The sequence below is a fragment of the Anarhichas minor genome, unplaced genomic scaffold, assembly GCF_050575085.1.
Source record: "Anarhichas minor isolate MPS153535 unplaced genomic scaffold, ASM5057508v1 ptg000074l, whole genome shotgun sequence".
Lineage (NCBI taxonomy): Eukaryota > Metazoa > Chordata > Actinopteri > Perciformes > Anarhichadidae > Anarhichas > Anarhichas minor.
Genome location: NW_027466520.1, coordinates 9176360 through 9203649, shown reverse-complemented (window position 1 = coordinate 9203649; position 27290 = coordinate 9176360). Strand labels below are relative to the sequence as shown.

The 27290-nt window shown below is 42.1% G+C and overlaps 1 protein-coding gene across 2 annotated transcripts in view; it reads right to left on the bottom strand.

Moving 5' to 3' along the window:
- The window catches only part of sema5a (sema domain, seven thrombospondin repeats (type 1 and type 1-like), transmembrane domain (TM) and short cytoplasmic domain, (semaphorin) 5A), a 78608-nt gene that overhangs the window by 10713 nt on the left and 40605 nt on the right, over positions 1–27290 (bottom strand). For both annotated transcript variants that reach the window (XM_076080743.1, XM_076080744.1), the window contains 5 exons: positions 24975–25156; positions 24127–24270; positions 20438–20585; positions 11340–11565; positions 535–744 (listed from right to left, as the gene is read on the bottom strand). In XM_076080743.1, coding sequence (XP_075936858.1) covers positions 535–744; positions 11340–11565; positions 20438–20585; positions 24127–24270; positions 24975–25156 — 910 coding nt within the window. The remainder of the gene's footprint in view (positions 1–534; positions 745–11339; positions 11566–20437; positions 20586–24126; positions 24271–24974; positions 25157–27290) is intronic.

Genomic DNA, 27290 nt, shown 5'->3' with positions numbered 1-27290 from the left:
GATACCAGGTGTTCTTTATGCCAAGCACTGGATTTCCATTTAGACAGCTTACTTCCTTAGTCAGACAGGGTATTCTTTTAATTGGAAACCTTCCTCCCTCAGCGTTTCGCTAGAGGAGTGGTGAAAATGCATTGTCTAAGGGCTTTTCACAACAGAACAAGGCCTCCCATAGCTGGCAGCATAATCACCCTGCAATGTAATTACATACTGGATCGCCACAGGGATTGTCTCTCTTCGATTCCTGGTGTAAATTGGGGTCTTTGTTACACCTCTTATCTGCAACTGAATTCTTTTGTGGTTCCCGACAATTTGAAGTAATTTTGTCACTGTAACCCTTTATCCATTAATCATGGCAAACCATAGCTTGAGTATGGTGAGGAGGAGTATGTATTTATCTGTGTGAGAGTGACAAAGACAGCTGGCCATGTAAATGACTTCTGGTCTTGTGAATGTTCTTATCTCGGTGTCCTCTGTTGTGTAAGTCTCTGCAACTAAAACTGACTTGTAACGTGTATATATGTGTGCATTTCGTACCTGGACAAGGTGCGATGTTACACTCCTGATACTCCTGTGGTGGTCCCAAGCAGGTTTGACCTCCGTATTTGGGCTCCGGGTTACTGCAGGTCCTCTTCCGGCTACGGATTCCCCGGCTGCAGTCTCTGCTGCACTGGCACCAGGAACTCCAGGACGACCAGCCACCGCTCACCGTGTGGCCTGAGATCCTCCCAAGGTGAAGCACCTCTCCTGTTGGGAATAGATTGGGGACAAGACAAATTTTTTTTGGACTTCTTGCCAAAACAATTTCGACTGGATGTCACGCTTGTGGTATTGCTAGCTTTTGTCAGCAATAAGACATCACTTCCTATGAAATCCTGCTGTATTTGTGCAAGAAAGCGGATACTACGTGTCCTCCATTCCTAGCATCACTGTTCACATTTGTTTTGAAGAGCAAGGAGAGGGCAGAGAGTCAATAGCAGCTTGTGATAACAGTTACTCTAAAGCTTTTACAGATACTCCAAAAGCTTTAACTTGATTTTTGCGACAAGAGCAGAGCCCACTACATGTTTTGTGTGGTTAAGTCATCTTATGCTGTAAAGCGATTCAACAGATTTAATTAAAAATCCCCTGGTGGAACATTATGCGCATAAAGCGTAGAGGCTCATAGACGCTGTTAATCTTAAGATGTGTCTGTTTATTAAATCATGTTTTAAATGATACTGATGTCTTTCAGCAGATAGAAACAAAGACACAAAGAGAAAATCATTCATTTATAATTTTTAGTAGCCATGGTAGTGGCATGGCTCTAGTGATTGATCCGTTTTGCACATTCATGGTCCCAAGTAGATGAAGCTTAATGACTTTTCCTCCAGCGCCAGGGTCACATTTGTGGTTTTGAGTGAAAACCCGACAACTATTGGATGGATTCCTTCAGGATTAACTGCAATAACTTTAACGCCATCATCAGGCCAAAGTTTCAATTTGTCCAAAGCATTGGTTTATGACCAAATACCTGTAAAATGACATTCCGCTGTACTTTGTGTTTCGTGCTAAATAGCAACTGTTGGCACGATGTTAAACATAGGAAAGGTCATACATGCCAAGGATCAGCATATTAGCATTGTCACTGTGAGCATGTTGATGTTAGCATTTAGCACACTGTGTCTAAGTACAGACTCACAGAGCTGCGAGCATGGCTGTAGTCTTGTTTGCTTGTTTGTAAAGGAACGTAGTAGTGGTAAGCAAAATTACTGTATTCAGGCTTTGCTATTTTTTTATTTCAAATATTGTACTAGTAGCAATATTGAGTGAGAATGCAGAAGATAGATAAAACCAGTACATAGACAGAAAGACAGAAAGAGAGATACCACATTGATGGTGTCAGACATAACACCTGTACAGAAGTTATCCATCATTTAATTCTTCACAGACTTCTTGTCAGTCTCTAAAGATGGATTCAGTGAGAGCCGAGTGTGTCCTGTCAACACACAAACGCTCGCCCCCCATCAAACAAAATCAGTCGACTAATCTGTGTACACTCATCTGGAATGAGTCGAATAGAGGATTCCTAATGAAATATGAAGCCGTCATTTCTATTACACTATAATTACTGCATGCATTAATCAACGCTGTGAAAATGAGCAGAATGAGTGAGGAGAGAAAGCTTTCGGCCATTTTGAATGAAGAGAGTGAACTAATCTGTTTGAGTGAATGATAATCGCCTCCGATGAAATTACAGTCACTGTCCAAGCACTCCTCGGATGATTCACTCATTCAACAAACTGGACTTTTATCTACTTTTTCAGATGGCAGTGTGGAGGTCTTTAATTTGTCTCATTTCGCTATTTCGATCTATATCTCTTTGCCTTTTAAGGAAAGAGGGAAGAGCATTTTCGTGTTGTTGAAACAGACAGCAGAATCACACCTGGATCTGGATCCTATAGTGTAAACCACTTGACCATGCCACAGCAACCTTCCATTTTGTCTGGTTCTATAATCTCTGATTTCTTTTTTGTTATATCACTAGCCCATCTATTATGCTCACAGCCTCTCTTTATCCTTCTCTGCCTCTCTGTCTATCTTTCCCATTAACCTTCTCTCACTTTTTGTCGCTCACCCCCCCTCCCTCTGTCCCCCAACCTGGCCTCGTTGTTTTGTCAGCGTGTTCTATTCACTGACAGTTAGCGTGGCACGGCTGCTTTGTATTCTCACGGAGAGGACAGTGTGTTTACCTAACCCCAATCCTCAACCTCTTCATAACTACGGCCGACCTTGGTAGTGAACTGGCTGACTCGCCCCGGCATCAAGCTGCCGTGAGTGTTGACAGGCCCTTCGAGGCTCCCGCTCTTTATCGATTCTGAGCAGGCAGTGGCACGGACAGCTCCCCCTGCTACTGTGACCCGTAGTCTTTATCAAGCCCTCTGTAGCCCAAGAGACTGGACTGCTCCTCTTCTCTAATGGCAATGGAGTGCCTACCCCTCATACATGCAAACAAACGCATTAAAAGAGCGAAATCTGGACATACACACTTTCATGCACATACCAATCCAGCTACAAATGCAAACACTTACTTACACTAGTGCCCACAATACACACACAGTACTTTGCCCACATTGCTTGCTCAAGCTTTGGCCTGAGACTGCTCTGTTAATGCTACTTCACAGGGACTGCCCTCCCGTCGCCAAAACAAACAACATGGTGCCCTCCTTTTCAAACAGGAAGCGACTGGATCTATCGATCGGCACAAGAACCACACACAGCCGGAGAGAATTAATCCTCGCTCTCCCGACGAGCTTGGCCGAGCCAAAACTAAGAAGGACACGGCGCAACATCCAATAGTCCCCGCTGCAAAGAAACTAGGACATGAAAATAGTTCCCCCCTCCCTTTCCTCGCTCAACCTCACACCCTGCTTGAAGGCAAAACACACTGTAAACAAACGTATGAACTTCTGTGTGTGTGAGAGAGAAAAAAACAGACGTATGCATGTGTGGAAAAAAGAGGAATGGGGATCCTGTGAGGCCACACAGATATGCAATTCTGAGGAATCTAATGTACACTAGAGGCAACTGTAAAGGCACTCAAACATATGTGAGAAGAAAGGAAGTGAGAAAAAAAGATAGACAGAGATGGAGACGAGATGACATCTGCAAGCGAGACAACTCCGCTTTGAGACGGACAGATGTGAGAGACGAAGAGGTGGAAAAATCGCTAACCTTCAGCGGTGAAGAGATGCACTGTCATGTGTGAACAGAGTTTTTTCGACATCAAAGTAACACTGGACCACACTGAGAGAGAAAAAGTGGAGAAGTGCTTTTTCCAGCCTTTCCAGCACATTTACTCCCCATTACTCTTCTTCCCTTCCTCCTCCTCCTCCTCCTCTACTTTCCCTGTCAGATCAGCAACGTCTGTCTGTGAATTTGTGTGTTTGTACATACACTTCATTATTAACATCTTAAAAATGTATGGCTGTTTTTGCACAAGTCATGCCCTGCTTTCTGCTCTCCTACATTGGCACAATTTGACAGTCCTCCCTGAGCTGTCCAAAGGTCTTCCAAGCGATGGTCGACCCTAAAACTCACCAGAGGGATATTCTCACGGAAGAGCTAATTTAAACTTTGTAAGGGTGCAATTAAAACCCAAACCCTGTAGAGGGATCAGTGCACATGCACAGAAACACCAACGCGCAAATAGAACAAGGATGTTCATGCTAACCTGATATGAGCCCAGGGAGTTATGGGTGTTGTGGGATGTTTCATTAATTCACTCGAGGTAATGCTTGCGAGTGTGACACATTTTTAAAAGGAGGATTAAAGGCCCAACCTGCACCTTCAGTGTCCTCTGCCAAAGCATCTTTCCCCACTTACAGGTTTGATTGCAGAGCACAATATTAGACTTACTGTCACCATGAGCCATATTTCTTTTGCTTTGTGGCGTTTGCAGGGCTTACTGTTATAAAAAGGATTTGCAATAAGTTAAAAACTCCAGTGCAGGGTTGTAATTCTAGGGTAATAACTTCAACTCACATACTGTCTCCACCACTGCCGACGGACATCCAAAGATTTATTTAGTCAGCTGCCAAACGGCAACCTTTCAATGCAACAAACAACCAATCACATGTTATTGTTTTCACATCATCTATGGATGTTGTTTATTTGGCGAGTTTGATTTTTCTGACAATGTAATTTAGCATTGCATGATATCATTTTCAGCTTCTGACTCACAATTTACCCTTGAATGCGCGCCAGCACGGAGAGTGTTAAAAATGTTCCCCATGGCTCCAAACTGCGACCATAATACAAATTTGACAAGAAAATAAGGCGACTAAATGTTTACTGTGATGGATCACCTTCCACATGCAGGTTTCAAGTCACAACAGGATGATTTTTAGACTGTGGTGAAATGAACTGATTCGAAGGTGGGAATAAGCCTAAAACTTTATGGTATGTTTAAGAAAATAGTTTGAATGTAAAACTCATTCATAGCATTTTTGTTTAAGTACATTTTCTATTCAAAATTCTTCAGAATGAGTTGGCTGTTGTTGTGAACAAAGCAGAAAAAGCAAATAAGATGGGAATATTCAAGACCATTTATCCCTCTTGCCACTCCAATAACAGGTAATACAACAATTCCAGCTGGTACTGCTGGTTGTGGTGGCAGACTTCAAGTGCATGTTTGTCTTAATTGTAGGTTCTTTCAAAAGAATGAGACAATGTCAACAATCTGCCAACAAACAAGACACACATTTGGTTTTTTTCTCGCGAGGGAAACTTGCTTCCATCAAAGAAACATCCCTTTCCTTTCTCCCTGGCAATTGTAAGTACCACAGCACTGCTCTCCTCTCTGCGGTAGCATACAGTCTGATAAAAAAAAGCAAAAGTGAACCAGCGTCAGGGACGACAGGCGGAGACATCTCATGACTAACTCAGAATGTGTGAGAAACTATTTTTGGGTGTTGTTAATCTCTCAAAACCTGCTGTTATGATGTTTTCAAGAGCTCAGAGCTTAATCACATGCAGGCATGTTCAGCGAGGAGTGGCTTCATGCCAACAAAGAAGATTCTGTCTGACATGCAGTTATGTTTTTTACATCTCCTTCACTGGTTTGCTAATTTGTTGACTCTATGTCACCAACAACTGTGCCCCTCTACGAGAGCCACATCGAGGACAAATGTCATCGGCACTCCAATGGTACTCTCCTAATTTGGTGTCAAGGATAATTGCAATACGGTTGTGAACTCCATCTGATTATGTCCTCTCCCAGTAATCCGGGAGAGGACATGGGTTACGTACTTAACTAAAGCATAACAGACAGAGAGAGACCACGTAGGAAGAGAGCCTGTCAACATCAGCCTAATAAGAGCTACTGTATTATAAGAGATGCAGTAGTTCCACAACATCTTAGAGACTGAGTAACCAGGTGGGGACGAGTGATTGGGTGAGAGGGACAGACGGAATGAAAAAGGAAGAGTAACATTGACTGATTTATTGCAATATAATCTAAATGTAATCGCACATATGGTTATTGTGTACATTGTTTGACACAATAAAGCCAAACCCATTCCCACTTTGAATGAAGAATTGGCAGTTCGACAAGGATTATATTTTCTTTTTCTTCATTTTAAAGGCCTTTACACACTGGGGCAACGAAATGACACGAAAATGTGAATATTATATGTTAAGGGCTTTTATTGGGAAAGAACACAGAAGAAGTGGATCTGGTAAACACTGTCTTTGTCAAGGTTGAAAGGAGTAATAAAGTTTGCCATCACTGTTTCGGACTACGGAGCTCAAAGTTATTGTTTTTATAAATAACTTTAAAAATAGGCGCAACTAAAACCGTTCCGCAAAAAGTAGCCTAATTGGTTGATGCCTGTATTCGCGTTGTGAAAGCACAGAACTATTCAACCTCGGTCCGTTTTTTTCACCATGTAATATTAGTGTTTTGTGTGAAAGTATGACAAAAACAACAGTTTGAAGAAATATTTTGTCATATTTTGTATATATTGTATGACATTTCTGTATAATATCTCCTTATTAAAACACATACCTCAGGGACCAGACATTGGTTGTATAGCTATACTCAACTGTGAGTTTACTTATTACCACAGTTAGTTCTGTTTCTTTCTTGATGAACAGAGAGAAGTCCACAGAAAAAAGAAAGAGAGCCCTGACTGTAGGGAGAGAGCGGAACAGAGAAACAGAGAAACAATAAGGATACTAGAACGGTTGTCATCTGTCAGAGGCGTCCCTCAGCACTGTCCTGTGCCTACTCAGTGTCTGCTCGTGACATCCGTGCAGGAGAAACTAATCTGTCGCCCATGAGAAGGCTCTGGCCTTGATACCAGATCAGCTGAAGTGAAACACATCAAGCTGCTGACACTCCACCGTTTCTCCCTGGGAAAAAGATGAAGCCATCACTCACCGACACAAGCCGGCAAAATTACAAACTCGCAGTCTTCTGGAGAAATCTCTTATCTTTCCAGTGCTTTCTTTTCCCTCAATGTGTCTGCTTCTGTCTTTGTGAGATGCAAATGGGAAAAAAGTATTTTGTAAGTCAGATATTACTGCTGCTGCTGCATCATAAGACCAGCTGACTGCACTTTTATACTCTGCATTCAAAGATTTGGGAGAGTGGTAAAAACTAGAAACACAAGAGCAAAGAGTCTTACTATAAAGCAAGGAATTCCTGTCTGTCTGTGTATATACTGTATATATATATATATATATATATATATATATGTGTGTCCTTTGCATATCTCATAAACTGATCTACTTCACACTTGCCACCTGTATTGCTGAGGATACAAGGACACGAGTGTTGAATTTGGTGCAATTTCGACACGTTCAATATTAATAATCTAATAAATAAAGCCTTGACTGAGTTGAGCATGTCGTCCACAGCGGGTTTTTAGAGGGCCGCGGCTCATTAACCGCAGTTCACTTTTGCGGCTGGATGATGGATATACTAACTTTACAGCCAAACTCTTCTTCACTCCATTGTTCGATGGAGTCAACCAGCAATGATCGCTTCTGAAAACGCTCTAAGCAGCACTTTCCAGGGATAAGCAGTCGGCCCGCTCCAAACAGCCACATGCTCCGAAAGCAGCCTCACATCCGGAACGGGCACTGCCCTATTAACATTTATTCTGCAGAGGTCTTTTGAGCAATCTAATAGAGAAACAAACTTCATTAGGGCAGTGTGCAAGATGGAGAATGAGAGAAAAATGCAACTGTCTTGTCTAAGCCACCTAGTAATACAAATTGTGCTTATTAATACTGTGTTGTTTAGTGAAGAGAAGAGGCACAAAATGGGCAGAAAAAGAAAAGCCATGTTTTATAAATTGCCTGGATTTTGCTTCACGGACGTTCAAAAACACACGTCTATCCAGGCAATAATATAAATGATCAAATGTTGTTGTTTTCATTCAGGCATTTAAAAAGTGATAAAAAGGAAAATTGGCTCCAAATGCTCTAAGACTAATCACTGGGTGTGCAAGACAAGAGAGGTCTTTAAATCACTACAGATCTTAAGTAATTAACTCATCGCTATCATTAAGCTATGATCACTGATATGAAACAAGTCAGTATGTTATATCAAAGCTTTAAATGCTTGGTTGAACCCTATATTCATAATTTATCTCTCATAATAAAGACAGATAGAGAACTTAATACGGGAGACACAAAGGAAAAGAGACACTGGGTGGAGATCGAGAAAGTTGCGAACATATCTCGAACATCGATTTATCCTCTCCATTGACAGGGGGATTAACTCCCCATATCTCTGCTTCACAGATGAAACTTCCAGGTGTTTGTCAATAACATGCACCGTGTCTCCGAATACAATCGGATTCGTCAAATGTCAGGTATATCTGATAGCTACAGAACATGGTGACATTCTGCCTGAGCAGGGAGCGATGAAGAAGATTTAAGACAACATGGCAGAGGGGGCTTTTTATTGAGTGGCGGGGGAGCGACATCAGTGCGATGGCGAGACAGCGAAATAGTCTTTTAAAGTTCATGCATCGGCTTCAAAACAAAAAGGACAGCGCTGTCTGTAGGGAGAGTGTAAAGTCTCTACTCGTTTGCTTTAAGATGTTTGGTAAAAAGTCTTCTTTTTGCATATACAATCTTCACACATATTTTACATCGCTGATTTATTACATTTTGTGATGACCTGAGAATGCACATACACATGCATATAATACATTCATATAGTGTTGGCGGAAACACATGATTTTTACAATAACGAGATTCATTTAATCAGTATTAAGTCGGGTAAGGGATTACATACTGACATTCAGCATTACAGTTGCAAATCCCTGTGATCCTCATTTCTTCCACAATTTGGGGTATCAACTAGTCTGCCTTCTTAATGGGAGTTTAATGAAGGGTTGAATACATTTCTGCTCTGCGCGTACAACAGATAGACTGCTGTGGGATATACCAAGCACGGCAGCTGGATTCTCGCGATGACACAAGATCACGCAAGATCACATATCACAGGAAAATCCATCTCCTCAGGCGTCAAGTAATGCGCTTGTGTCCGGTAAGCCAGAACTCGGACCAATCGGCGTCATGTGAGGAGCTACTGGCAGCTGTAACTTAAAAGTTGTCTTTGCTGAAATTCAGTTTGTCAGTCTATAGTTGAGGACGGGACTTCTCTGGAGTGCTCATGTGATCAGTCACAGGGGTTAAACCCATAATGTCTTTCTTTCTTTATCTACACATGTTAAATACAGAATGTAGAGGGTGTCTGGGTGTAGAGGACTTAGAGCTGTTTACAGGCACACGTCACGAAGCTGGGCTGAGTAATGAAATCAATGAGTAGTGTAATTAATTACTTTTGAGTGTTGTAAAGTAATGCATTTACTTTTCAAGAAGTAATATGCAATGACTAATTGAATACAAGTAACTTGCCCTCCACGGCTTACATCGTTTTACGACGGCTCTGGCAGGAAAAGCCCAGGTTCTGTGTGGAGCTCGAATCGCAAAACGAAGGAATCTGACATTGATTCATTATTCTACGTTGAAGTTTTCTTCCCCTCAGACTTACACAGTTGAACATTTAATTAAAAGAAGAACCATGACTTTGGGTAAACCCGTTTTAACGTTGAAAAGAATTTTGTTTGACTGAACATTTACAAAAAGTGAATACATTTCAGAGTTCATACAAAAATCACTTTTTTATTCTCAAGGCCATGCGCTTTTGCAATATTGCTGCAGGGATGTTATTGAGATAAAATGCCAATACGTTGGTGGAATATGAAGTGCAACAGCAACATTACTAATCTCTGCTGTTGTTAATCTTAGTGTAAAATGAAGTTTGTATCTATTAACAGACAAATTATATCCTCCTCTGCAAGAAAACAATAATTGAATAGCCTGCAGCACTGCTGGTATATGATTTGCACCTGAATAAGCGGAGTTAACAGTGTCTCCCATGTTTCCTGATGGCAGAGTCGTAAAAACAAGAGCTATGTTTGTATTCCGGTTGTTGACAGGATTTGACACTCGTACTGTGCAGCTCATACATCCCCATCTGCCTGCTGTTGCCTATAGGCTGCTTACATCCTACAACACAGCCTGACTCACAGCCAACAGCGACTGCTGAACCTTCCGCCTATGCCTTTTAAATTGGTGTAATTAAGACTAAAGCTAATCTGATGTCAGGCCTCTGGTGACAACCTCTAATGCAACACATTGTGTCTGTTACTTCGTCCCGCTAAGAGAGACCTATTAAAGCTCAAATCTTTGTTCACTTGTAACGTCTTGGATGTGTGGCTGTCAGTCCTCTTACGGCTTTGAGGCTGCAGTCAGGTTTTCTCTGTTCCTGCCAGCGCTCATTTAAAACCCTTCAGACACATGTAAGCGTTGGCTTCTAAGTGTGAAGAGAACAACTTGTACCAGCGACAGCGCTGGAGGAAAGACAGTGATTAATAATCAGAAGTGAGGAAGAAGAGACAGATCAAAAGAGAGGAAACCCCACTGATATTGTACGTCAGGGCTATCCTCTGTGATTACCGCAGCATGTGGCATGAGAGTGGTGTAGCGGCAGACCACCCAGAGACATGGAAGAAGTCAAAGTTATGGGAGGCCGGCACATGGTAGCTAAGTACTAATTCTTATGCCTTCAAAAAAAAAAAAATCAGCTTTTCCCTCTGAGGCAAAGCGCTATAAACAAACTTTAACTGATGCATCTGAAGCCTCTTTGCTGTGGTGTGATGCCAGCCCGCCTCTCTCCCCTCTAATATGGATCCTTCCACTTGACAACATAAACAAGTTGTCAATTAGCAGCCTGCTTGTACAAACGTTTACAGCGTTTAATTCACTCGGGGTGTGGCTGACTGAGACTGTGTGGTGCACATACAGCCAGAAGGGAATAGATGGGATGATGGATAAAGAGTATGTGTTTGTGCTTCTTCGCAGGATTATAATTGAACTATGTGAATGCATTGGTGTGTGTTTGTTTCTGTGTGTGTGTGAGTGTGAAAGAGAGCTAAAATTACTCGTAAACTGCTGATCGGTTTTGTGGACTGGAAGTTAATTAACACGTCTGACGCTTTGATACTCTGATAAAGTCGAGGAAGACAGGACACTAAACACGCGAGCTGATTAAGATAGCGCTCGTTCGACTTTTGCAGGACAGAGAGGGGGAACGTTTGAAGAGGAAAGAAAGATCTAATGAACAACCGACACAGACAGAAAGAAGAAATGGCTTTGGGCGAGTAGGCCAATAACTAGCCTGCAGAGACACAGAAAGCCAGTTGGAGTGAGATAACAGAACCATCCAGAGGCTGAGATAGCTGGAAAGAGACCATCTGTCTCCTCCACTCTGCACTCACCGTCAGTGGAGCAGCCGGTGGAGCCGTCGCTGGAGCAGTAGCGCATCTCGATCCTCTGCCTGCCCACTTCCAGCAGGCCGGGATCTGGGATGCGAGCTTTGCAAGTGTAGCGGAAACGCTGCTCATAGTGCCCGCCGTTGTCCGAGATGTTGACAGGTGTCCAGGGAGTCCAGGGAGTGGTCTTCTTTAGGTCGGGACATGGCAGGGTGTTGCATGACTGGTACTCCTGCAGACGGAAAACATTAAGCTGCATTTAAGGCAGACTTATTTCATGGCAAGCACGTTTACAGGCAGGTGAATATGACACGTTCCGCGCAGGAAGAGATAATCGCAAATCATTAAAGCAATAATTAAACATGACAAGCTCAGACAGAAATATGTGGTGTATTACCCAAGCATAATAATGGACAGGACAATGGCTTTTGAAATTCTCAGCAGTGACTAATATGAAATTAAACAGCTTTTTTTTATGAGGAAATAAACAGCCATTTCAAAGCTTTCATCATCATTCATCCTTAAAAGCCTCTTGATTCCAGTTCTGGCTGGTTTACTGTACTGTATGCTGCCAGATCCAGTACGGCTCATCCCCCAAAATACCCCTCACAAACCAACCGAGCAATGTTTGCCTGGCTCCAACACACCTGTCATTCTGCCTGCATGGACTTACTAAAGATACATTCTCTTTAGGCCACTTGCTGAACATGGCAAGAGGCAAACATGCCAGGCATAAAAGGTCATTCATCAAGTTAATTCATAACCAACGGGAAAGGATGGAGGAGAGGAGGGGTAAAGAGGAGGAGGGGTGATAGAGAAGTTGATAGAGAAGGAGCAAAATGAAGGCAATAATGGCAACTCTCCCCCCCCCCCCCCCCCCCCCCCTCTGCATCTGGCTTTGAGAGCCGGGCAATAAAAATGAAAAACGCAACACTGACGCACCAACAGTATGATATGTGAGTCTCATTCAGGAGTACCATAAGTATATATCTTGCCTCTACTTCTCTCAACCAAATTTTATTTGGACTAGTGGTTAAAAAAAAAAATTTTCTTCTTCTGTGGTGCTATATTTGATGATACGATACAGGATAATAATAGGTGGGTAATAGGCAGTTCAGACCCCTTTAGTGCCCAACTAAATAAATAAGGGGGTGGAGGTAGTGATACGTCTGGAGAGGATGAAAGGACAGAAGTGAAGGTGAGATGGCTGCCATTTTCCTTTCCTCACTGCTTGTTTATTTATGCTGAATAGGCCTTGAGTGACTGCCAGACCTTGACAAAATAAGATAAGAGTTCCTTTCTGCAATCCGTCAGCCTGTCACATAGGACCGGCTGACAGGTCAGCGGAGGAGAGGACCACTATACATTATACAGTATGCAGGGCTATCTTTCACCATCTCGCCTCCTCTTTAATGCTCTCTCTTGGTCTCACTTTCCATCCATCTATCTATCTTTATATTTCCTTCACCCTCTTCTTCACACACTGTTCATAACCTGCTTTTGTGTCAGCTCTCTTTCTCTCTCTCTCCGTGTTTCTTTTTCCCTCTGTGCCTCTGCTTCATATCTCCCTGTCTCTCCCTATCCACCCTCGTTTCTGCCTCCTCCTCTCCGTCGCTCCCCCCCCCCCCACCTCTCTTCCCCGGGGTACCAAGGTTAAAAACACAGGAAGGATTTAGATTCTGTTCAGGCCCCGTGATGAATGAGGGTGTCACCTCCACCGCACTTCCTGCCTCTCTCCATCTAGCGCAGTAATCATCTCCAGACATTAATATTTAACATCATCACGCATCACAGACCAGCCCACTGTGATTATCAGCCAATAACAAAAAGGAAGCAAAAAAAAAAAAAGAGTCGACCTCAGCGTCTCGCCGCTGCCTACGGCGCAAAAAAATGCAACACGTCGCATGAATGAGGGGAAAAAGGCAAACGATATGTCGGTGTTTGTTGTGTGAGTTGTTGATGGTGGCCAAACACAGTAAATATTTAATGAGGCTTGTCTGGTAAGCGTTTCTTCCTGCACTCTCTGAGGATTAGTGTCGATGCAGAGGGCTAAGGAGATAATTAGTGGGTTTAAAGCTAAACCTCATTCAAGGTCTCAGAAGGTGTCCACATCAAGTACAGCTAAAGTATACGCAGTTTACAGCAAGGTGGTCAGTGTTTATGTCACAAAGATAGAGTCGCACTGATTGAACACAAAGCTCTGTGGCTGCTTGAGAGGACAAACAATTAATGTGCTGCAACTTTGAATACATATATTGTCAAAGTAGACCCTGAGTTTTCAAATGTGGAGTCCCAATTCACCATTTTTTTAATATAAAATATAATATAATAATGTAATATAATATATATATATATAATAACGTACAACATGTCAGGTATTACACCTTACTTACTTATATATGTGGAAGGGAATAGGCATTTGCTTAAGGCTTTGTGTAGTGGCCCGTTCGCTGAGTTGTATTTAGAAAAGTCAATGTAAGTTGAACAATGATAATAATGAGAAGAGGAAGGAGAAGAAGAAGAAGTAGTAGTAGTAGTAATAGTAGTAGTAGTAGTAGTAGGTTGGTAACAAAGCTAATAAACTAGGATGGTGAGAATATGACATAATGCCATGAAGAAGATGGCGGTCCCCGATGTCGCAGCGGTACAATCTGAGCGTCCATGATATAAAGAAAACATTGAAGATCCCTGCTGCGGACTATTTCATCCAATAACAAATGCTGAAGGACAGCGGACAGCTTATTGTCTTTTCCTGCAATAAAAGAGCCATGTGAGTGTGCACGTGAATACAAAATCTGGAATAATAACAAAAACAAAAACAGTCCCTTTGGTTTTTTTAGTGGCAATTTTTATAACGCGTTTTGAATAATGCATTAAAAATGGACCCGAGGATGTGAAATAAACATCAGTATAGCCCTGCCCATGGAAACCCATAAAGCCAACACACACATACACCCACAAGCTAATAAAATAACTCCATTAAAATGACATTTACTGAGCCAGAGCAGTGAATAGGTCATCTTAGGCATATATTACGTGTTGGCTAGGGAAATGTGCCTCTGAACAAAACAAAGGCGCTACACTGGAATTCAACTTTGATTCACTGTTAGGGTAAAAAAAAAAAAAAAGCTGATCAAAATGAGCTATTTAAATGTTTCATCGCAGTCTTTCCATTTGATATTGTGAGCTTATAAAACAAAGGAATAAAACTACAAGAAAACAACAAAAAAACAGGAAACATTTCCTGTACTCTTCAGCCACACTCACAGTCCAATTTTTCGGGAAATTAACCGAAAGTGAAAACATGGCGGAAAGCAGTCGAATGTGACAAGTGGCATGTGGAACACAAAATTGGATTAAATTAGTCCGCTGATTTCTACTCATATCTGTGCCCCACCCCCCCTCTGGCAAAAGCAGTGAGCATTGTGGGCAAATGGAGAGCAACGATTTTATGCTGTGCAACACCTTTAACAGGCAGCTGCTCACAGATGGGCAGCACTGTAATGTGTTTCTAGCTGGAGCCCAGGAGAGCTGGGTAGGAGGACGCCTGATAGCATTTTACTGCCTCACACAAACAAGCTGCCTGGTTGGTCAGTACGGAAGTGGTGGTTGGGCTGTTTGTGTGTGTGTGTGTGTGTGTATCTGCAGGACTGTGTATGAATGTGTCAAGTTGACTGTAGAATGAAAGTTTGACTTTACTTGCACTTTGGCACTGATTTGCGTGCGTGTATGTGTGTGTGTGTGTGTGTGTGTGCGATATGCGTGCATGTTTATAACTTTATGCACGGCTGAGTTATGGATTCAGGCAGCTCCTATCTCATTCTGTCTCCATCCGCAGACCTTTCTGCTTATTTTTGTTAGGTGTTATAGGCTAGGGGGATACAAATTGAGGAAGAAGAAGCGCAAAAAATAAATGGAGCGAGATAGAGTGTGTGTGTCATAATAGTGTCTGAGTGCTGTGGAAGTATAAGCCCTCAGCCTCTCCTTATTTTTATTGGAAAATGTATGGATGTGGAGTGGAGGGTAAAATACATTGTATATATTTACTTCTGCATGTGTATGTGTGGAGAGAATAGAGTGTGTGTAGGTGTGTATAGGTATAAAAGGCTCTCTGTAGGCTCTCAGCGGTAGGAGGTGAATAATACGGAATCGTGCCTCTCCAGCCTCCGAGCATCATTATGCTCATTATACATCTTGTTGGACTGGGAGAGATGAGAGTGTGTGTGAGAGAGAAAGAGAGAGAAAGTGAGAGTATGTGTGTCGGCGTAAGCCTACATATACACATTTGTACCCTAACATTTAAGTGAATGGTCCAGATGTGAGATTTGAAAGCGACTAATCCTCTCAAGTGCCTACATCTTTATCTAGTGCGGTCGAGTCCACAGAAATGGAGGCCTAATGTTCCTCAAGTCTCCATGAGACATCGCTTCAATTAGCAGCGCCGACCAAAGCACACTTTGTCAAACTCTGACTTCTCTCTCGCTCTCCGTCTCCCCACCAGTCTGACTCCAAAATGAAGCTTGCCGTCGGCCAGGAGCAGGTCTCCTGGCTACACACCAGTGCACACACACACGCACGCACGCACGCACGCACACACACAATGACTAAAACTGAACAATACAAAAACACACGAGTGTGTTCACACGTCATTCTGCCAGTGCCTACACAAACACTGGGTACTTAACTTTCATTTTGCAGTCTGGCTGCACGACTGGCAGGTAAATAGAACAGCTCTTGGTGTCATTAAGCAGCTCTGTGCATCGCCAGTTCTGCATGGCCCTCATTTGATTTATATAACTCTGAGAGGCAGAGTCAAAATGTGCTGTTCAGCTGAGAATAATGGTGCTTTTTGATCCTTGGATGTGAGAGATATTTGATGTACTTTTACTGTATAAAGTAGGAAATACCACGGTGAATACCCCTGAAGCAGCTCTTCTTTCCTCTAATACTATTAAATTAAGTATGTGAGCGATGTGAATGTCACATCGCACTATATCGATGAATCAGCAACTGATTTATGTGTTGCACTTTCAAGCGCTAGCGCCAATACTGTGATGACAGAGTTCAACTTAATACCATATAAACAGATTTTGCATTTGAATCTGCAGGGAAAGGGACAATATTTTGGTATCGGAAATGTTCTGGGGTCCGTTTGTAGCCTGAGATCTATTGACCGATCATGTTCAAACAGGCTTTGGTGGTTAACAGTCCTCGTGGAGAGCAAATGAGGAGGGACGCACTGGCGGAAATCCAATCTTGGAATGTTGTCTGATGATTACTAAGATATTTATTTTGGGGGGGGGGGGGGGGGTTTAGCTTGTAAACTACTTGTGAAAATACGTGGTGTGATCATCATCAAAAGGGTTCGTATGAAACAATGCAGCAGGGCTATTCAATTCAAATTCAACGAGGTCTATTTCGAGAGAATTCGCTCACGCAAAGGTCCAGAACATCACAATAATGTCTAACTGATCTAGTCCCATGTATATTAAAGTAGCCTACAGTTGTATTAACGTCTGTATGTCAACAACTGACTGTTTTAAATAATACATACGATATTAATAAATACATGTTCTTCTCTATTTTACAGTAAAATAAGGGATGCATTTAAGCTTTTGAAAAATGTGACTTAAAATAAATTACTTTTAACTGAATTGCCTTTGCCCTGCAGCTTTAAATTCACTTCATTCAGGGTGAAGTGATGTCAACCAAAAAAGTTACGATATTATATTCTCATCTTCTAGTAAGAGACAACTGTGTGCAGGGACTTTATCTGTGGTTATTGAAACCTCTTGTTTCAGCTCTATTCCCTCTCTGTTAACATCATTGTTGGGCAGTGAAATAAATTAGGTTTCTGATCATATTGGGCTCTTAGATTGTTTATTTTATTTTCATTTCGGATGTTAGTGGGTACGTCTGCTCAAAAGAGTTGTGCTTTGTCTCGTAGTGGCGCTTCATATTGCTGCTTTTAATAATCGTCACAGCCTCTGAACATATGAGACATACTAGTTTTGATCTGACGTGGGAAGAATGAACATATAAGAGTCTGTCTATTCATGGTTAAAGGCTCCGATCTCTCTGTCCACTTTTCTCTTTTTGGAGAACGCCGTGTGAAATAACTTCTGACTCACTTATTATTCTCCGACTACTCGGTCTCTCTCCCCGTCTCCCCTGTGTGTGTAAATCTCACTTGAGTCAGGAAGTTTATCAGAATACGCATAATTGATTGGCTGAGCAGTATCACGTGATGTGATTTACAACTCATGTAATTGGTTGTTGTGTTTCCTGGACCGCTGTACGAGTGCCGTAAAGGCTGGAAAAGCTGCGCTGGTTAAAATAGAAGCTATCCGTCAAAATTGAATAATTCTCAATTATCTATCGGTTTTAGGTCCAGGGTCCAGATACAACAGCGTCTGGGTCCGGACCGCAGTCTGCCTATTAGTGAGCCTTGCAATAAAGTTTATCAACTAAAATGTTGTTTTGTATTTTGTTGTTTTTTTAGCAGATTTTTCAGGAGAAGATGGGGCACAGCACTCGTGGTACAGTACTTCGCTGCTGGGCCACCAGAGCCTTGCTTGTTTATTTCCAGCCCAGATTTAGCTTGCTCCTATGGGGATGCAAACCTGTAATGCAGATACAGTGAAACGAGAGAGAGAGACGGAGCAGCGCTGCATGGAGGAGGGCTCAGACTGATGAAGTTGCAGTCAGGTGGCCTTTTGCATCAGCAAAATAAGGCACCCTCAGGACTAAATACTTCCACGATGATAAGACTGCTGAGGCTTAAGTCAATGACACGCAGGGCAAACTTGCGGCAGGTTTCATGGAAATGAAGCAGCTCGAGAGCTTGCTCTTTTAATCATGCATGGAGCAACATTTTGTTTTTAGGATTTCAGTGTTGCATAGTGAGTATAAACACTTTTGTTTCAACGAAAGTGCCCTTGACCTGAGTCCCTACTTGCTTCACTTGAGCTACTCTGTGTGTGACTGTGCACTGAGAGCTCCCTGTGGAGAGGGTGTAAGCACAGACGGTTTTGCTTCAGGGATCAATAGAGAAACAAAAAAAGCAACAACTGAATCGATTTTTTTTTTTTCTCAGCAACTCACTTACAACATGTTGGGAGTGTTGACCAGATTGTTCTCACCAACTTCAGTCCATTTTTGATGCTTTTCAGAAATAAGTTACAAAGGTTTGTGTTTCTCACAAAGTCTCTGCATGAGATCCTTGTAAAACACCAAACAGATGTTAGCTCATCGCTGTCGATTAATGTCTGGCAAACGCCAGGAGCTGATCACAGGTGGCTGCTGCGGCGATATCAATCCTGACAGCTAAACATTAATGCACACACGTACCTTTGCGCTACAACGTCCACGAAAAAACACAGTGTTCATCTTTTCAGGTCTCAGTAGGGGGTCGGTCTAAAATAAAGTAGCTGTGATGACAGAAGCTGCAACCTGTGTGTATGTATGTGTGTGTGAGCGATTATGTGTGCGTGGTCTCCTTCTGTTTAATTAAACATGGATCTGTCCGGGGGAAGAGAACACCGACAGATGGCGCATAAAAAAATAAATAAATCTCCATCACACTTTTCACTTCTTTTGGGGGGCGGTCCTTGAAGATATCAAAAGAATGTATTCCCTCCTACTTGATCTTCAAGTGCTAAATGCAAATTTAAAAATCAAACTTTGTTGGAAAGGTGCATGTCGCTTCAAAAACTGTTTCCTGTCTTGAACACTTGAGCTTTTACTTCTTCGGGGTTTAAAGTGCATTGAAGCGATTGTTAAACATCGACAGCTGTGCCATTTAAGACCCTTATCACAGTTGTAAATGAAAGGTAGCAAGTGTTTCTTCAATCTGAGTAAATATGCAGCTATAATACAAGTTAGCCAAGCTGTCCAAATAAAGTTCTCAGAGAAAAAGAGAAAGTGTCTCTGAAATCTGCATAATTACAACTCCGGTGGTGAGGCGGCCCCAATTAAGTCTATTTTGCAATGCCTGAAGACAGGGAGTCGACGAGGTAACAAAACAAAACAAAAAGGTGAAAGTAAGTGAATGTAACTTGTCTGTAATCAGTATGAAACTCTCCTCTCCCCTCGACACCACTAAAAACTACTTCAAATATCTCCTGCTGAGTGAGCCTGAGCTCATCTTCACACATCAGAAATACTCACAACTACAGACAGACAAAGACAGGCTTTCCCTTTTGGTGACAGCAGCGACGAGGCACAGAGATCTCCTCGTGCTCGTCATCGGTTTCCTTTTCTGGACTGAGTTACTCTAGGATCGCTACTGCATTCCCAGGATGCCACTGTGAAGATAACGGGTCAATGACAGTCAGTCTTTTCATTTGGGTTTTCTGCAGCTACTAATGTGTCATGGGTAGTTATCAAATACTATATGCTCTTGAGGGTGCGATCGCTGGATGTCTTTTTTTGTCTGAATGTGATGTGGTTGCTGAATGCTTTTTTAGCATTTTGCAGATAAAAAAAAAAATCATCTTTCATCCTTTTAATTTCACAGAGTGAATGAGCGCAATCCAGATGTTAATCTTAATTCTAAACCAGGATCAGACATTTTCCTTTAACCATCCAAAACCAATTTTTTTTTTATACCAAAACAGTAAAGAAAGCCCACAAACAAACAAGCCATTTGCAAGAGGGACAGGAGGAGCTACAGCTATCATGGCCATTACCGCTTGTTTTCACCAGGACTGTGGATGAGGGAATGCGTTTGTGTGCGTGTGTGTGAAAATAGCACCAGAAATAACACAAGCATAATTCACATAATTCTGTCAACAAGGGGGAACACTCATATTTCACCACTTCCTTGCATCATCCGTGCTTTGGAGAAAGCTTTGTGGCAGAAAATAAGCCTATTCATATGCGGAGTGATTACTGACTGTGTGGTATTAAATATGCCTTGGTAATAAATCTGATGGCTGCTGCCACTGTATAAATATAGCCGGGGGATTTGGTCGTGTAAGATGTTCCAATTTCATCACCACTGACAAATGGTTTCGTCTGAGTTCCTAAACAATGAATAGACAAGAGACAAAGACGGATTTAAAGACGGTGCATGTGAGAGCTTATTGTTTTGTGTGACATACCTGGCCACACCCGGGACAGTCGTTGCCGTTCTCACAGGTTCTGCGTCGTGACTGGACGCCTCCGCCACAGGGCACGGTGCAGCGTTCCCATGCCGTCCAGGCCGACCAGTAGACGTGCGGTGGGCAGGGCAGGTGTTCATTACAGTACCTGGGAGGCGAGAGGAACGACCACGTGGGATCAGCACATAACTTCGTTCAATGAGATGAATCGGGAACTCTTTTTGATACATTGGAAAGTTAAAATAAAGATTAGTGCATCTTTAATTCAGTTACTGGATTGTGTATTGTAGTTACCTGATTTACATGACAGAGGATATATGAGGTAGTGAGCAAACTTTGACAACAGAGCTTCACTTATACTGGGTACATAAAACTGGCTAATGTACTGTGTCATTTGAGTGGTCTGTGGAAAATGGAAAAGCAACTTTATCCGACAGGGCACTGGAATTATAAGTGAAGGGCACTGGAGACGTCACCACACTTTTGAAACCTTGCCCCTGAATTGAATCAAAATAGCTACAAAGAGTTCATTGCACAGGCAGGGATGTTTGAAAAGGCATGTAAACTTCACTTAAAAGAAGAAGAAAAGGAAACTCAAACCAACCCAATATATAAGCTTTGATGTGGCCATGGAGCAGAGAGAACACGATGCACTGAGAACTAGAACATCTGATTGAATCATGCCACCAGAGACGGGTCTGTGGTAGATTTCTGTGCATGGTGTAATGGCAAGTGTTGCATAAAAGTACATATAAAATTCCATCTCAGATCTCAATGAACGTGCATTTACATTCTGCATAATTCATGATACAGTCGACTGAAAAAGCCAGGAAGATGTATGCATCATCTCTAATTACATTGTTTTTACAAGACAGGATTACAGCAAAATCTAAAATACTTAATAACTCAGTCCTCATTATACAATAACGACAGACAATTGCCAGCCTTATTAGAGCCATATAATTTATTTTTATAACTTTAACACATACTATAAAATTGCTTTTATTGCTATTTTGCTGTGTTTTGGCACACGGGTGCCTTTTGAGGAAAACCAAGTCTTCTTGTGCTAGCTTTAACTTTATATCCTTCCTCCAGAGGCTCAGGCTGGGTATTTCTATTGTACTATTCCCAAACACTCTGCTATTGTTCATGGTAAATCAAAAGCTACATTCTGTATACTTCTGGTTGTAAAGATCCTCAGAGCAGTGTGTTCTTTCTCCACTTTACTAATCTGCACGCTTGTAGTGGGATGATACAGTGGGGAAAGAGGAGTGTGGAGAAGTCAGGAAGAGTGGGGATTACAATCTTGCAGAAGCCTGGGAGAAGGAGAAAGACGCACAAGCACAAACACACACACACACACACACACACACCCGAAATACCCCTACTGCACCACAGCACAATGAAAAACTGCTGTGATCAAGCAGTTTTACAGCTTCAAAATCATCTTCATCATCATCATCATCATCATCATACACACGTTAATCATTTCAGACAAGTCATAGCTTTGGTCCATCTCCCCCTTTTCCCTTAACTCTAAAACACACAGCTGATCGGACTAAAACGCTTCTAATTGCTCGCTGTAGGCTGAGTAAGCAGTGTGGACGATGTCCGTGTGTGCTGAGGGAAATACCAACAGACGGTTCATAAATGCAGGCACTAACCAGCCAGATTTAAGCCCATAGCGCTGCCGTGCATGGCCGGTTTCAGAACATTTGCCTTATTTTTAAAGGCTCTGCCTGCTGCAAACAATCAGGGCCAAACTTATTGGAAGCCTGTTGGCTAAAAAAAAGGAAGAGGTGAGAGAAGAGGTTTAGTTTATCAGCTTTTTTTCTTTTTTGTAAACATGTGTACTTATGAGCTCACACCATATGCATGCATGTTTGAACATAAGTCTTGCGCAATAATCCGAACAGGGTACTCGAGGCAACATGGGAAGAACAAAGTGAGTAGTGAGGCTTATTGGAGACGCCTAAAAGGGGGGGCCCGTGCCCCATCAAATAAAAGTCTTTCACAGCATTAAAAGAATCGTTCGGTACGCAAAAGCTGATAAAGTGCCAGTCCTTTTTCATGCCATGCGGATTAAAGCTTGTACAGAAGAGCTATTTCACACATGGGCAACGATAAACAACAGATGTGGTGGAAGTTTTTTGGACACCATTACACGGGTTGAACATTTAATGAGAAGATGTCCTCGTTTTCTGCAAGCACTGTTGATATACATGCCTGATACACCGGTATATGCTCATATTGAACACACACAAACCATTTCTAGCACCCCTATCTATTCCTCAGGCAGACTTAAACTGACACAGTATAATTCATCTGTTAACACATTTTCTTGATCCCTCTGTCTCTCAGTGACACACAAACACACACACACACACACACACACACACACACACTAAAACACACAAAGACTCCTCTCCTCTCACTCCTCCCTCACAAAGATCCCTGGCCAGCCCTCACAGCTGGCCCCTAACTGGCCTACGGTGTTTTAAAGAGCTGAACAGAGCAAGTACTGAGAGCAGGAAGGGGAGATGAAACAAAGGAGATTAAAGCCCGGAGAAGGAAAGGGAGGGGGTGGCAAAACCTGCTTCTGGCTTCCCGTGGTCTTTAGTGCCAGCCAGCGTTTTTCTGGTGTGGTTTGTGAGTAACAGGGATGTGCCGGTTACTCCATTTATTTCCCTCAGAGCCTCTGGCGGAGCAGTCCTTGAGAAAAGGACTGCTCCACAAGGAGCATCAGTGAGATAGAAAAAGAAAAGTGGGAGGTCAGAAATGAAAAAGTGCAAAGAAAGGAGCAAAGAAAAAAGGATGTAATATAAGGTTCATCCTTTTAAGGCCATATCCAATTACACGTCCATCACAATGCTTTTTCTGTTGCCGTGGCAACACTCGGTAACAATTCATTTCTACTTTTTGCTTTCCTGTACTCTCTGAACTGTATGCATTTGCACCTCTGGTTAACTGCAGGAGTTGGATGAAAAACATCATCAGGATGTCTTGCTTGGTGACGCAGAGGCGTCATATATATATAGAAGTGGATTGCCTCATCTTATTAAGAAACACCAGCGTCTATTAAGATGGAATTGAAAAAATGTAATATAGCCACTGTCGTCTAATTTTAAAACACCATGGAAGCTGTCACAGCTTTCCTCAGTCACTTACTGATTCGGCAGACAATGAAATAAAGTTTGAGATGCCAGAAGAAATTGAGAGACGAACAAAACTTTAACTTTAAGAATATGCATATCTTGACCTGATCTACCTGGGCTGCTTTGTGTAGCTCTTTGTGCTTCTTCACATTCTTTCTCCCGGAAAAATAGAGATCTTTTTTTCCAGGCCTAGAAGGTTGCTTAGAAACCACACAAACACATCTATAAAAAGGCGATTATTTCTACTGCAAAGCCTCCAAAGCTTCAAAACGTAGACTCGGCCTGTGTGTGAAAGCCAGATAATTACCCAAGCCTAAGCCCATCCCACTCATTCCTTAATTGGCTGTCTCAAAGTTGGACAGAATTGAGAAAAAAAAGTCACAGTGGAAGGCATGGCTTCCTAACTGATGGCTAATAGCTTTCTATTTTTTACAACATGCACAGAAATACAAACACACATGTACAGCATTTATTTGCTTTAATTAGTACGTGTGAATGAATGTATAGACCTGTGTGTGCATGTGTGTGTTATACCTCTCCTCACGGTTCTGGCCCACACATACTCGTCCGCCGTGGCGAGGGGTCGGGTTACTGCAGGAGCGTTGACGGACCTGGAAGCCGATGCCGCAGCTCGTGCTGCAGGGAGACCAGGAGGTCCAGGGAGTCCACGCTCCGTTTCTATAGAGACACACAGAGCAACATCAGTCCAAGCTACTGATGGAGCGGTGATGGTAGCAGGACGAACACAATCAGCAAGCAATTCTGTGTTACGGCTTTCATATAGGTGTATTCTTCTGTTTCTGTTACACTGTAAATTCAGTCAGATAATATAAGTATTTCATTTGGGCTCTGGTAACTACTTTTTAGAAATAAATGAAGACTCGAAGATTAATTGATTGATAATGAATATGATCCAAAGGTGCTTCCGTCATCAACAACAAACACATTGTGTCTTTCATGCAAGGGAGTGTTTGACGCACAGCAGCCTCTCAGTAAATTCAACTCTGAAAGTGTTGAAAATCAGAACATCCGATCAACTCCCATATTACTGCAACATGGAACAACTTACTGTGTACGGATCAAATAGACAGTCCTGTCTATCCTTTACCTTTATTTGTCAAGCTTTGTTGTCTTGTTGTGATTTCTACTTCTGTGTAAGTACATTGAGAGAGATGCGAAAAAACGGAGTCAAACGTCTTGTATTCGCACACCCACTCAGATGGAGTGGGTGTGTGGATGCAGCTAATGAATTAACATTTTTTACACCTATCCCCTTAGCTCGCAATCATCCTCTGTAGTATATAAATAGGTACATTGATATTCATAGAGTGTGTTGAGAAAAAGAAGGAGGATTTATAGATGTGTATCAACGAAGAACGTACCTGGAGCAGTTTGCGACCTCTACACTGATGCCATAGCAATGCTGGCCTCCACACTGAGGGGCGGGGTTATCGCAGGCTCGTGTCCGACACAGGCAGGACCCCGCGCTGCCTCCATCATTATGACTACATGTGGACCAGCCTGCCCAGGCGCCAAAGCCTCCATCAACCGTCACATTACGGATCTGTGATGAAAAGGGGACACAAATAAAACAGTTGATAGTAATGGCTTTTCTCAGAAACCGGTCATTGCATTAGACTGAAACTCTCAGGAATGTATTGCTCTGGGAGACGCAGCAGCCCACGGCTGGTGTGGATGGAAACAGAAATCCATTTTCCTCAAATAGATGCAAAAATAACTGCATGACATCAACTACAGCACATCTAAAATTGTGCAGTCATATGGAGAAAATGTGCTGAAAACATGAGGAAGCTATATGAAAATTGTCTCAGGATACGATGATATTCCAAAGAGAGATTCAGAAAGGCAAATGAAAGCTGTGAATGGCCAGATTCAAAGGAAAGAAATACGGGGAAATAAACGTGGCAGCATAAATAGATATCTGAAGCAAAACAGAATGAAACAGGAAGGCTCAGATATTACAGGAGCTATGAATTACGAGTGATGTCCAGGGCACACGAGCTAAATACAAAAAAACGTACCGGTGAGAGATTCAGAGCTGCAGATGATATGAGCCATGTCGCCGCTACATTTCAGGGTGATTTACAAATGCAAAGAACAATTTCATACGGGGAGAAAAGAGAGCGTGATCATCAACTGCTTTGGCAGAAGCAGAACTAACGTCTGCCCTGCGCTCTTCTTTGGTAATTGTACTCTGCCGTGTGCCTAAATGGAGGATGCTTGGCTAAGACAGACAACATTTGCATCAATGGGCTGCCTAGAAAAAGACATCCGACATCTTTTACTAATAATTTACAGCCGAGACTATAAATGTTATGATACGTGTGTCTGTATCTATGTCCTATTTGCCTCTAAAAATAATTAAACAGATAGATAAGTATTTCTACTGGTGTGAAAAGAACATTTCATCAAAATGGGAAAACAGAAACTAAAGGGAAAAAGCACTCATGTTTTATGCAGCTTATAAGAGTAAAAGTAATTTATTTTTCCCAGGCTGAAATTATAACAGTTGTCTCTTTCTTATTCTAAATAATACTGTAACATAATGTTTTTTTTAGAGTGGGGCTTGGTTAAAATGACTTTTAGTGGGTTCCTTGAACAAAACATTTATTGAGTAAACATTTCCATTTTTCTTGAGTGGAAACATACAGAAAAGCGAGTAAGACTTGTACCTTCCCGAAAACTACAGAGAAACTCATTTCTGCTTGTTTCCACATAGACGTGAATCTGTGATGCCAGATGGCGTTTGTGAATAAGTTGGTAAAGCATATCTCCTGTCTCTGCCTACACTACGTGTGTGTGTGTGTGTGTGTGTGTGTGTGAAAAACCTTGACTGGCCTCCAGCTCAATACTTCCACTTTGCAGGAGAAAGTAACAGAGCAGACATTCAGCCAATTTAGCTGTTTTCAAAACTGTTAATGGACTCATAGGGAGTGAAACACCAACTGTGATGAAAGGAAACTTCTTGTTTTTCAGTTTTCACGTCTTGGCATCGAAATGACGCAAGCAGACAATTTTCCCATTCTGGTCCGGCTTCACGAGCCCTATTGTAAAAGCCATTTATCTCTGTCAGAATACAAAGTGATTACCGCCAAAGTTAATTCATGTTCACTCAAAATGGATTGGATCTGCTTAGACCAAGGTTTAAGTGGGTAAATACATATTCCATTACTAGTGTGGGTAGTGGTATGTGGCCGCATGAAAATACATCAGAACTAAAGGATTGGTGGCTACACTGCTGCTGGAAACATTGACATTATCTTTAATCAAAGCCTGCATTTAAAGTAATAGTTTAGAGACAAGTTAGCTTAGCATGAAGAAACATCTACCAGCACCTCTGGAGCTCAGTTAACGCATTGCTTAATATATGGTCTATTTACTCCGTACAAAAACTGTGGTCGTAAGAATGATGTTTTATGGGAAGAGCATTTGCCAGGAAGCTGCTATTAAGTGAGCTTTATAAGTGCTGGTACACAGATGTCTTAATCTTTGGATAGAGGTGTTTCCCCCCTGTTTCCAGTCTTTATGCTAAGCTAAGCTACTGTCTCCTTGCTCCAGCTTCATAAGTCATCATACAGACATGCGAGTGGTATCTGCCTCATCTAACTTTAGGCGAGATGTTTAACTATCACTATAAAATGTGTACTATAGGCTGACTAGTTTCAAATTGAAATTGC